General features: G+C 41.2%; 1 protein-coding gene across 1 annotated transcript in view; it reads left to right on the forward strand.

The window, feature by feature from the left end:
* The window catches only part of LOC138192521 (cadherin-12-like), a 54,336-nt gene that overhangs the window by 37,972 nt on the left and 3,351 nt on the right, over positions 1-13,013 (forward strand). The window contains exons 9-11 of the mRNA XM_069139959.1: positions 4,784-4,905; positions 8,414-8,528; positions 11,224-11,475. Of these exons, the coding sequence (XP_068996060.1) occupies positions 4,784-4,905; positions 8,414-8,528; positions 11,224-11,475 (489 nt within the window). The remainder of the gene's footprint in view (positions 1-4,783; positions 4,906-8,413; positions 8,529-11,223; positions 11,476-13,013) is intronic.

Below are 13,013 nucleotides of genomic sequence, written 5' to 3' on the forward strand. Positions count from 1 at the left end.
TTTACAGCAAGACTTTATAATATTATACAGAGAAACCAACAATTCAACAATTCAACAATTCAACAATTTAACAATTCAACAATTCCCACCTAAACTAGGAGGTAAAAACTCCTCTTTAAGGGAGAAAAACCTCCAACAGAGGGAAGACAAACTCCCTTTAACAGGAAGAAACCTCCAACAGAACCAGGATCAGAGGTGGGCGGAGCATCTGTTAACAGAACCAGGATCAGAGGTGGGCGGAGCATCTGCCTCGACCGGTTGGGGTGAGAGGAGAGCAGAGAGAGAAAAGGACAGCATAGAGATAGAATAGAAGAACTGTTGGTGGAGACAACAATCACAGAGCAGAGACATGCAGCTCCATGACGGGACATCTGGAAAAGAAAGAACAGAAACTATACGAGCGAAGGAACTGAATGGAGACAACAGATAATAAGAAGAAACTATGGGAGAGAAGAAGATGGTGAGGTATGAGTCAGTTAAAGAGTAGGAGGAAAGAAAAGAAGCTCAGCATGTAACGAGGTCCTCCAGCAGCCTCGGCCTATAACAGCATAACTAAGGGTTGGTTCAGGTCTACCTGAGCCAGCCCTAACTATAGGCTTTATCAAGAAGGAACGTTTTGAGTCTAATCTTAAAGCTAGAGAGGATTTCTGCCCCTCCAACACAAACTGGGAGCTGGTTCCACAGGGGAGGAGCCTGAAAACTGAAGCTCCGCCTCCCATTCTACTTCTGGAAACTGGGAACCACAAGTAGACCAGCGTACTGAGAGAGGAGTGCTCTGATAGGATTATATGGTTCTATAAGATCTCTAAGATATGATGGAGCCTGGTCATGTAGAGCTTTGTAAGTCATCAAGATAATTTTAAACTCTATTCTTGATTTCACAGGAAGTCAGTGAAGAGAAGATAAAACTGGAGAAATATGATCTCTCTTGATAAATCCCATCAGTACTCTTGCTGCAGAATTTTGGATCAGCTGCAGGTTTTTAATGAGTAATTTGGACATCCTAACAACAAGGAATTACAATAATCTAGTCTAGAAGTAACAAATGCATGAATGAGTTTTTCTGCGTCACGCTGAGGAAGGATTTTCCTGATTTTATTAATATTACGAAGATGAAAGAAGGCAGTTCTGGAGATTTGCTTTATATGGTGTCTAAAGGACAAATCCTCATCAAAGATGACTCTAAGGTTCATCACAGTTTTGCTGGAGGCCAAGACAACGTCATCTAGAGTAACTAAGTGATTACAGAAAGAGTTTCTGAGGTGTTTAGGACCAAGTACAAGAACTTCTGTTTTGTCTAAATTTAGAAGCAGGAAGTTTTTGGTCATCCAGGCCTTTATGTCTTTTAGACAGGCTTCAAGTTTTACTAACTGATTAGTTTCATCTGGTTTTATAGAAAGATCTAGCTGAGTGTCATCTGCATAACAATGGAAGTTGATGCAGTGCTTCCTGATGACATCTAATGGAAGCATGTACAAAGTAAAAAGTATTGGGCCTAACACTGAGCCTTGTGGAACTCCATAACTAACTCTTGTTTGTCTGGAAGACTCATTGTTGACATGGACAAACTGGAATCTATCTGATAAGTAGGATTTGAACCAGTCTAATGCAGTTCCTTTAATCCTCGTAACGTCTTCTAATCTCTGTAATAAGATCGTATGATCAATCGTATCAAAAGTAGCACTGAGGTCCAGAAGAACAAGTACAGAGACGAGTCCATTATCTGAGGCTAATAAAAGGTCGTTAGTAACTTTCACCAGAGCTGTTTCTGTGCTATGATGAACTCTAAAGACTGAACATCTTCAAACAGATCATTCCTTTGTAAATGATCACAAAGTTGATTTGAAACAACTTTTTCAAGGATTTTAGAAATAAACGTCAGGTTGTAAATTGGTCTGTAGTTTCCTAAAACAGCTGATCAAGAGTCGTCTTTTTAAGTGAAGGTTTAATTACAGCCACTTTAAAAGCCTGCGGTACATAGCCGGTTACAATAGATAGGTTGATATGATCTAATATGGAAGTATTAATTAAAGGGAAGACTTCCTTCAAAAGTTTAGTTGGGATGAGATCTAACAGACAGCTAGAGGATCCAGATGAAGAAATAATTCTAGTTAACTCAGAGAGCTCAACAGGAGAGAAATGTTCCAAGTTTACATCTGGTCCTACAGTTGCTTTCAGGGCTGCTGTGTTTAACATCACATCAGTGATGGTGTCAGGAAGGGTCGGCCCGATTCTCTCCCTGATAGTAAGAATTTTATTAGTAAAGAAGTTAATGAAGTCATTACTGCTGAGAGCTGAAGGAATAGAGGACTCAACAGAACTGGGACTCTTTGTCAGCCTGCTACAGTGATGAAAAGAAACCTGGGGTTGTTCTTGTTGTCCTCTATTAATGATGAATAATATAAAGTTCTGGCCTTACGAAGAGCTTTCTTATATAATATTAGACTCTCCTTCCAGGCAGGTGAAACTCTTCTAAATTAGTGGAACTCCATTTCCTTTCCATCTTTCTAGTCGCTGCCTAGCAGAGCGTAGTTCTGAGTTGGACCATGGAGACAACTTCCTCTGGTTCATGACTCTCTTCTTCAGAGGGGCGACATCATCTAGAGTTGTAGCAGAGATACTGCAGTGTTTTCTACCAGATGATCCACTTGTGTGGGACTAAGATCAACGTAGATGTCTTCCACTGCTTTAACACACGGCATCGAAGAGGATAAACATGTAACTGCTTCCTTAAACTTGACCACGGCACTACACACCAACAACATCATCATAACAACCAAACTTAATGAGTACGACACACACACACACATACGCACACAAACACATATATACAAACACACAGACACATACATACACACACACACACACACACACACACACACATACACACACACACACACACACACACACACACACACACACACACACACACACACACACACCTGTCGCTGAGGATCATCTTAACATGTGATGCATACATGACTCCATCTATTGGCCACAGCTGAAGTTACATCTGGATCAGCAGGAGAAAACAGCAGCAGATTTAAGTCAGTTTAGTTCTGAAAAAAGACATTAAAAAATACATCTTTCCTCTGTAAGATATTTAATGTTTTACAGCTCATGTTATAAATACTTTACTACGTCTGTATCTGTCTGTCGGTCAGTTCATATTTCAGGATCAGGGTCACTGCAAGAATTATAGGGACATTAAAGTAAAGTCCAAACCAACCAAAACCCTTTTGGTACCTCATTACTTGGTTGTTTCTCTTTGTGAACTTCTCCCAGGACTAAATAGGACATCAAGTACAGCAGTCACAACTCTTTTATTGTATTTTTTTTTTTTACCATTTTTAGTGACGTTGTACTTGTACTGGCCCTGTGACAGGTGAATAGTGCTTCAGTCAGCGGTCCGATTGGTTCCTTCACCATCCGCCGTCAGTGCAGGTCTCTTGGTCTTTAGAGGATGTGTCTCTGTCCAGTGTGCTGAAAGTTACATTTGAAATGTTCATGACTTACAGATTACTAGTTACGCTGTTACAAATGTAATAATAATTTAACTATTTTTATTACTTCATCAAAGTAACTTTTTACATTTGATTCGACTGCTTTTCTATCAAATATTTTAAACTGGGAAATAAAGCTGAACATTCTAAAACGAGTGTGTAAACCTCCCGACAGAAGTCAACACTGACTAACTTTGATCTTTTATTAACTTTTACAAACCCATGTGTGGGGGGAAGTACCGTGGTTCAGTGGTTAGCATCGTCGCTTCACAGCAAAAAGGTTCTGGGTTGGAATCCGGGCTGTTCTGTGTGGAGTTTGCATGTTCTCCGTGTGCCTGCGTGGGTTCTCTCGCTACTCCAGCTTCCTCCCAACATCCAGAAACATGAACCTCAGGTTAACTGGTGGTTCTACAAACTGCCCTGAGGTGTGAACGGTCTTTGTTTCTGTCTGTCTCTATGTGTCCCTGTGATGGACTGGTGACCTGTCCAGGTGAACCCTGCCTTCGCTCAAAGTGAGCTGGGATAGCCCCCCCTCCCCCCATGACCCTGTTCAGGATAAAGCGGGTGTAGATAATGGATGGATGGATGGGAACCCATGTGTAACTCGCTTTGATAAAGCGATGAAATGTATAAAACTTTGTCTTCATGGTTCTTCCTTCCTGCTGCTCATCGTTCAGGAACAATCTCTGAACTTACTGATCCGCCCTCGTACGTCAGGTGTACTTTAATTACAGATTTATTCTCATTAACTGCAACTGATTACAATTAACTTAATTTTGTTATTTAGTAAGGTAACTCTCGTGTTAGCCTTGACTTTAGCTCCTTCATGCTGTGCGGTCACTTCCTGCTTCCCTAGAGGACTTCCTGTGTACCGCTGCAAAGGAATTTAGTGAAGCATCTACGTTTTGCATCTGGTACCTGAAACCACACGTGTCTTCAAGTTGTTTTCTGCAGACATCGTTCATCTGCAGGTGTTTTTAGCAAACTAGATTAGTTTGTTTGCCCATTATGGTGTTAACTGAAAGCCGACAGCGGTGTGGTTCAGACAACACAGTACAATCCAGGGACATCTGTGCACAACCCAACACACTGAGTTCGATGGTACTGCGTAGTTAAGGGTTTGTTCTGTCCTGAAGAGTCTGGACCCGAACAGAGGAGCTGATGAAAGAGTTGGTTTGTGAGTGACATGTTAGAAACGATGTCCACATCACTGTCAGACTGGATGTATGTTTGATGAACGTACCACGCTGTGTCCCTAACACCTGACTGTGGCTCCTCAGACAACCCTCTGCTGTCCACCAAAGTGTCGGTGAGCATCAACGTGTTGGATGTGAACGAGTTCCCTCCCGAGCTGGCGGTTCCTTCAGACACATTCGTTTGTGAAAACTCCAGAATTGGACAGGTAAACTGAATCTTCAGATTTTATACCAAGAGCAGTGCAAACACCAATAAAGCGATTCTACACACAATACTGCCATTAAGTTGAGAATCACTTCCTGTTTTATCTGGGCTCTCTCCTCAGAGAGGATTCAAATGGTTCACATTCCTTCAGTCAGGAAGAAAAACAGCCACTTCATTCAAACTGGCTATGTTTTAATCACAAGCAATATTTCACGAGAGGGAGTTCTTTAACGCAGGGGTCTTCAGGCCAAGGACCCCCAAACTGATAAAGAGATGGAGCAGGGACCCCGACGATAGATACTGTATAAAATAGTGTTTTATATTAAACTGGAGCAGTGCAGGAGGCTTGAAAGGACAGGTCCAGGAATGGAGGGACAGGCAGGTCCAGGAATGGAGGGACAGGCAGGTCCAGGATTGGAGGGACAGGTCCAGGAATGGAGGGACAGGTCCAGGCTTTGAGGGACAGGTCCGGGCTTGGAGGGACAGGTCCAGGAATGGAGGGACAGGTCTAGGCTTGGAGGGACAGGTCTAGGCTGGTCTCCTGCTGAATGTACATTTCTGACTGAAAGATAACATCTTCTGCCTCCATTCATCCATCCGCTACAACATGTTGGATTCATGTTGATGTCTATTTAAAGACATTTAAATTTGTGGGGAAAAAAAATTGGGGGAAAAATTGAAAAATTCTCTAATCAACCAAAAATTTCACAGACCCCCTGCAGTACCTCTACGGACCCCCTGGGGGTCACGGACCCCCTGTTGAAGACCTCTGCTATAACGTCATTATTGGCACGACAGTGATGTGGTCAGGACCGAGTGTAATATTATACAAGTTACCAACTAAATTAAATATGTATCTAAATGTGTTCATATTGTGGAGCAATTCACTCTAAAATATAAAACACTTTGTTAGTGTGATCTCCGTTTCCGTGGTAACACATGGGGTATCACTAAGAACTTGAAAGCAATCAGTATCCTCAACAGACTCTTATGTAACGAATGCAATGTTTACTACGCGAGAAAGTAGTCGGACCCTTAGCAACCACCTAGCAACAGAGAGGATTTCTAGTCTCCAACTGAATAAATACAGAACATAGAAACACTAAACTGATCAGCTAGTTCAGCCTGGTTGGAACAAAGATATCTGATGAACAAAGATATCTGATGAACTAAGATATCTGATGAACAAAGATATCCATGTTCTCATGTGTTTTTAACATTTTAGCTCCGTGTCATGTGTTCAAACCAAACCGGTCCAGCTAGCCTCCTCTAGGATTGTAAGTGCGTGACTATCCGTGGTGTTACGGTACGGGTGCTCGGAGCGACCAAAAAGGACCAAAAGAGACCCGACTTCACCAAATGGGTCATTTAATAGACCTAGAACAAGTAGAAACTACATTATATTATATGAAACTCTATTCTAATTCTATATTCACATTGAGGAGGTGGAGGGATATTTCTCGTGATGAGCAGGATGTGATGTCATCATGATTTGTTCCAAATGTACAGTTGACCAATCAGATCTCTGGGGTGGAGCTACTGGTTGTATATTCACAAGCAACTAAACTTATCTGTCTGTTCTTATTTAGGTACCATGATTTCATGTCAAAGCATGTAATATACCTGCCAGTCCACTAGAGGGCAGCTTGTCAATGTCACGTTTTTGCATCATGTCCTAAAACAATCATGTGGTTAATATTACACACCAAGAGTCCACAACTTCTGTCCTGTTCTTCATCAGATGACCTCTGTCACATGAGACAGGTCATGTGACATGCACCGACTTCTGACCCAAGTCAACACAAACCACGCCCTATCTTTAGAAACTCTTATTCTACAGTTCAATCTTTTTTTTCTCCATATCAGACCTGAAGCCGAACTATGAGAAATGTTGTTTTCTTGGATCATTAAAATATCAAATTTTTGTCTTCCCTGCCTGGTTCCAATTAAATAGTCAGATGGCCCTTTAAATCTTTTGGGATTTCACAAAAGATCAAAAACCTTTAGTGAAGCTAACTTAGATATGAAACAAAGTAGATAAAATTATCCAGGTCTGGGAAGGTGAATATGTATAAATATATGGTAAAGTTATAATAATGAACTCCTTGATAACGTCACAGTTTACTGACTGTGTTTTGTCTTTGCCTTCTCCTGATGCTACTTTTCTTTGAGAAAAGAAAATCCTCAGGTTCATTTGGAATAATAAACCTGAATAAATAAATAACAATACAAATAAAAATAAAAAAAAATAAAAACAATAACCCTACCTGGTTCTCATCCAGGTTGTTTTTGGTTAGAAAAAACGAATTTGTGGTGAAATTTTATCCCCTTTTTCAATTATCTCAGTCCTCTATAGAAACTGTAATAAACTTATTTTTAAATCTGTTCCCATTCTGTCGAAACTCAATGATGCTCCGGTTTCAATTATTCCACCAAAAACTTCAGACGAAGCCAAACAACAGTAGTTGTGGCTAAATGAAAACATCTGTAGTGATGAGAAATCTTTATATTGGCTTTTATTTATGAACAAGCATATTAATTTTGTGAATGATATATTGGATGTCAAAGGATGTTTTCTTGGATATGACTACTTCATTTTAAAATATGGTGCAATTTGTACAAGACATTTCTAAATGCAGCTATTATCTGCAATTCCTTTGGTGTGGTGAAGTCTGATTAAAAAACATCAGGACAATTAAAATCATTAATGGATGGTGAACTTTAAAATTACTTCTGATGTTCATATCTTTTTTTATGTCCTCTAAAAATATAATGTCTCTTCCAAATCGCTCCTATACATATTGGGAAAGTATGTTTGATGCTCTTCTTCCTTGGACAAAAACCTTCTGCATTTATTCTGTTAATGTTGCATTATTTTGGCAGCAGGTGGCAAATCTGTTAACTGAGCAAGCAATATTTTTTACCTCTATCTCCTTTTAATAGTATTTGGGGATTTCAGGAAAACAAAAACCTGTTATTGAACATTGTTGTATTACTTGGCAAAATTTACACATTCAACTCCTCAAAAAAGCTGGCTTTGAACTCCTTTATTTTATATCTTAGACATGATTACATTGAGGAAAAATGAATTATGAAAGGTAAACATAACTTGAGTATAAATAAATGGGTTTGGTTGGAAATGTCAAAGACTTGAGACACTGAGTTATGATTAATTCTGACATCCCTATGACATCGCATTAACTTTTAGAAGCTGTGGCATTTAATTTGATTTAGTATGTTAGTATTACATTACTAGGCTTGACTTAACATGTATGTACATGCATGTGTGTGTTTGTGTGTGATGTTATGGTTTTCTTTTAAATTGTATTACTGCATTAGTTGCTGTTATGTGAATTTGTTTGTTTTGTGGAAACGTTTTGTTTTGTGTTTAATAAAAACACAAACAGTCATAAACACCTGCTGCCCTCTAGTGGACTGCTGAGTGCAGTACAAGAGACTGGGCTGGATTTATGCTGAACAGATGTTTTTTCTGTATGCTACCTGTCCAGGTGATTCAGACGGTCGGTGCGGTGGACAAAGACTGTCCTCCTGTTGGCCAGAGATTCTTCTTCAAGTCTCCCAAAGAGCTCCGTAACAGGAACTTCACTGTTCGAGACTTTGGAAGTAAGTCAAAGAGACATTAGAGGAAAAGACCTATAAACTGAATCTGCAGCTCTCGTCAGTTTTATGGAGCGCGATAGTGAGTGTCAGGTCATTGTTCAGATGTCAGGCCTTTTTCATTATTCTGAGTTGGTGAAGACCAAAAACAGCTAAAAAAAAAAATGAAATATTGGATTTAAAACCCTGTTTCCAAAAGAAGTAGTGACGTTGTGTAAAATGTAAATAAAAACAGAATGTGATGATTTGCAAATAATATAAACCTATGTTTTATTGAAAATAGACCAAAGACCACATATACAATCTTGAAACTGAGAAATGTTATTGGTTTATGAAAAATGTCTGCTGATTTTTAATCTGATGCAGCATCACGTCTCTATATAGTTGTTCCAGAATCATGTTCACCACTGAGCTGCATCAACTCTTCTTTTGACAACACTCTGGAAACGTTGGGGAACTGAGGAGACTGGTTTCTGGAGTTTTGAAAGTGGAATGTGGTCCCATTATTGCCTGATAGAGGATTTGAGCTGCTCAACAGTTCAAGGTCTCCTTTGTTGTATTGTTCATGTCCTGATGCTCCAGATGTTTTCAATGATTGACAGGTCTGGACTGCAGGAGGCCAGTTTATCAGCGTACTCTTCTACTAGAGAACCATGCTGTTGGAATACGTGCAGAATGTGGTTGGACGTTGTCCTGCTGAAATAAACAAGACCTTCCCTGAAAGAGACGTTGTCTGGATGGCAGCATATGTTGCTCCAAAACCTGAATATATCATTCAGCATTAATGCTTCCTTCCAGATGTTCAAGCTACCCATGCCATGTGCACTAATGCATCCCTGTACCATCATAGATGCTGGCTTTAGAACTGTGCACTAATAACAAGCTGGATGGTCCCTCTCCTCTTTAACCTGGAGGATGCAGCGTCCATGATTTCCAAACAGAATCTCAGATTGTGATCCATCAGACCTCAGGATAGTTTTCCACTTAGGGTTAGTCATTTCTACACTCATTTGTCGACCTTATGAATGCTGAAAAAGGTTTTGCTTGTGGTATCATCATCACAGAGATCCCTTCTCGAGTGCTTTCAGTGGCTCATTATTTATCAAATAGGCACCCAATTAATTTAAATGAGAGGGACCAAATATCACAGGTCATCATTGTAAATGAGAATTGGTTCTCAATTGATATTACCTGGTTAAATAAAGGTCAAATAAAAATCAGCGGTATTGTGGCTGATCAGTGTGAATGAGCTCGGGACAGGTTTCACCAATCACACCGATCAACTTAAGTGGTTAATCGTGGAGAAGTCTGAGGCCAAACAAATTCATATGAATCCACAAACCAACCTGCACAAAGTAGGACGTCATGGATGTGTCACACACACGTTCAACCAGACACACAGATTTAGATTTCAGATCAGTCACACACTCAGGATTTGAAATATTATCACAGTCTGTCTGTCTGTCAATCAGGTATTGAGCTGTATGATGAACACAATCTTTTTTTGTACAAAACATTTTAATATCACAGTGAAATTGACCGTTTGCATATAAAAAGTCTTCAGTTCATCATTTTATTCTGTAAAATATATATTTTTATGATGAGTTTATGAATTCATTGGTTCACGAGAAATTTAAAGAATATTTCTAATCCTCGATGTTACGACCAATTTATTGCATTTCACTCTGCTTTATTTTCAGTCTTGCCTCATATTTCTATCATTTTACAGATTTCAGTGCATCTTTCAGCAACCAGGAGAACAACATGCCTCAGCTTCCCGCTGCATGCACATTAGTTGAAATGCAACAATCAACCTGAACTCTGGGTCTGAGCAGGTCTTTGCTGGTATTTGTAAAACCAGATCTTTTTAAACATCACCTACCACAGAACGTTTTCTCACATACGGACTCCGGCGAGCAGCTTCAGCAGATCCTCCTCTGACACCTGCTTCTCCCTGCAGCGCCTCATGCTTTGTTATATTTGTGTGTTTGTACCTTTACAGTCAGCATCACGCTTGATTGGGTCCGACACACCGGCCTGAAGCCACCGAGGGAACTGGAGTGTGTGTGTGTGTGTGTGTGTGTGTGTGTGTGTGTGTGTGTGTGTGTGTGTGTGTAAAACTGAAGAAAGGTGCTTTAATGGTCTACCTTGTCAGGCCTCATCTTCGTCCAGCAGGGGGAGGATAGATCTGTTCTGACATAAACACGCGCGCATGCACACGTCAGGCTAAAAGGTGTCTAAATCTGTATTTGGGAAGAAGGAAAAAAAAAATGAAACACCACTGTGAAATGTTAAAGGCTGAACTGGCTGCTGTGTGATGTGAGACTGAAGGGAAGCCAGATGACTGCTCCACCGTCCAAAGCTCCTCTTTATTGTGTTTTTTTTTTATTGTGGACTTTATTTCACCACTGAAAATAGTCCCAAACAAATGCTTTGTTTCCTCCTGCTCTGTTTCAGGAATAAATAAAGTCAGTGAGAGATGTCTGACACTGATGTTCTCTCCCTGGTCTGTAGTACAGGATACCACCAGCCATGTCCTGCAGGGTTAACTCTGATTCATAAGTTATCGTTGTGTTTCTCATTTGAAGATGTGATCTTTGAGGTGTGACCACATGTTTCAGATGTTGGTGTGATGGCAGTCAGTCGGTAAATACATTTCTATCTGTGATAATATAGTAACATGCTCCTTGGTTGTTCACAGACAACACGGCGGGCATCGTGACTCGGCGCTCGGGCTTCCAGCGGCGGCTGCAGGAGGTGTACGTCCTCCCTGTGGTGGTAGAGGACAGCGGGTACCCCGCCCAGAGCAGCACCTCCACCCTCACCATCCGAGTGTGCTCCTGTGAGGCCCGAGGCTCGCTGCTCACCTGCTCGGCCGAGGCCATCTTCCTGCCCGTGGGCCTCAGCACCGGAGCTCTGATGGCTATTCTCCTGTGTGTGGCTCTGCTGATCGGTGAGTCCTTCTGCTGTTACATAACTGTCACACAGTGACATCTACCAACACTGTTGATACAACTGAAAGCAGCAGGTTAGATAATAAAGTCTCTTGTTATCCCAGCTCAGGCTCACTCCTCATGATTCATTTCTGGTGTATTTTAACTGCACACTGACATCATGTCTCTGTTACAGCCTGTTGACCAGATTATCATTTTAAAGTGGCATATAATTGAGACTCTTGTTATATTTGTATAATGATGATAAAGGGAGACATTGAATGAGTGCTAATGATGAAACAGTAGGGGGCGCCAGCAGCCCATGACCTATGACAGGATGGTGCTGAAGAGAGAGGCATCTTCTCTCTCCTCCAGCCTCTCATTCTGTTACACAGAACCACAGTTACATAACCGCCACTGAACAGGCAGCGACGCATGTATACAGCTCCCATTGTGTGGCTCAGTGTGTGTGTGTGTGTGTGTGTGTGTGTGTGTGTGTGTGTTCCATTAAAACACACATGAAGAGAAAGCAGGTTTTATACTAACCCTTTTAACTGATGCACCCCAACAATACATGTAGGTCTCAGTGTGTCAGAGAAGAATCACAGCCTCCTGAGGGTATCGCGCCTCCTTCATTGTGCTCCTCTGTAGAGCAGGAGGAGAACTGAAGGAGGATATGAGGTGGTGAGGGGGGGGGGGGGGGGGGGGGGGGGGGTTGGGTTAATACATCAACTTTTCTCCTCATGCCTGACAGACACACATTTCTTTATGTACTGTATGTTGTGGAGGCAGAGAAGGGAGAGGAGGAGGAAGAGGAAGAGGAAGAGGAGGAGGAAGCTGGCAAATTCCTCCACTTTAATGCATCAGGGAGTGACGATGTGACAGAAAAACCAACAATGTCCCCCTGCTCGTCCTCCTCCTTTTCCTCCTCCCCTCTTCCTCTTCCTCCTCTTCATCCTCCTGCTCCTCCTCTCCCCACTGAATAAATCACCCTGTAATGCTGACTCAGCGTTATTCTCCCACCTGCAGCATGCTCCATCACTGCTGCTGATGCTGCTGAAATGAAGAGCTCTATTTTGCTGTATTGTTTGTTTGGTGTAATTTGCTACCTGTAGAAGTGTTTAGTGAATCGCTGCAGTAAACAGGATGTTAGATTAAACCTGCAGCAGACAGACTCTCTGTTATACTTTTATAAAGTCTTTCTGTTGTTCCATCCTGAGAGCTAATGTTGCATCTGCATGTAAAGGTTGTAGATTTTCTATTGAGGACTTTAAAGAGGACATGGGAGGAAAAGATCATATGTTCATATAATCATGAGATCTTTGCTTATCGGACCCTCTGACTTCAGTCTCTTCTACTGATGTTCCACTGATGAGCTCCACAGAATAATCCGTGTTTTCCTCTCTGTGAATGGAGACCAGTGATAACAGGACAAAACATGAAGGCAGTTCTAATCTGGGTCCAACAGTGCTGAAACATCCTCTCCAGTTTAAGTAGGTGTAATCAGACTGTACTAGGAGAGTAGTAGATATAGTACACAGGATATAACACAATGCAG

This window comes from Embiotoca jacksoni, unplaced genomic scaffold (assembly GCF_022577435.1).
Source record: "Embiotoca jacksoni isolate LCO1_2020_lvr unplaced genomic scaffold, fEmbJac1.0.p SCAF_88, whole genome shotgun sequence".
NCBI lineage: Eukaryota > Metazoa > Chordata > Actinopteri > Embiotocidae > Embiotoca > Embiotoca jacksoni.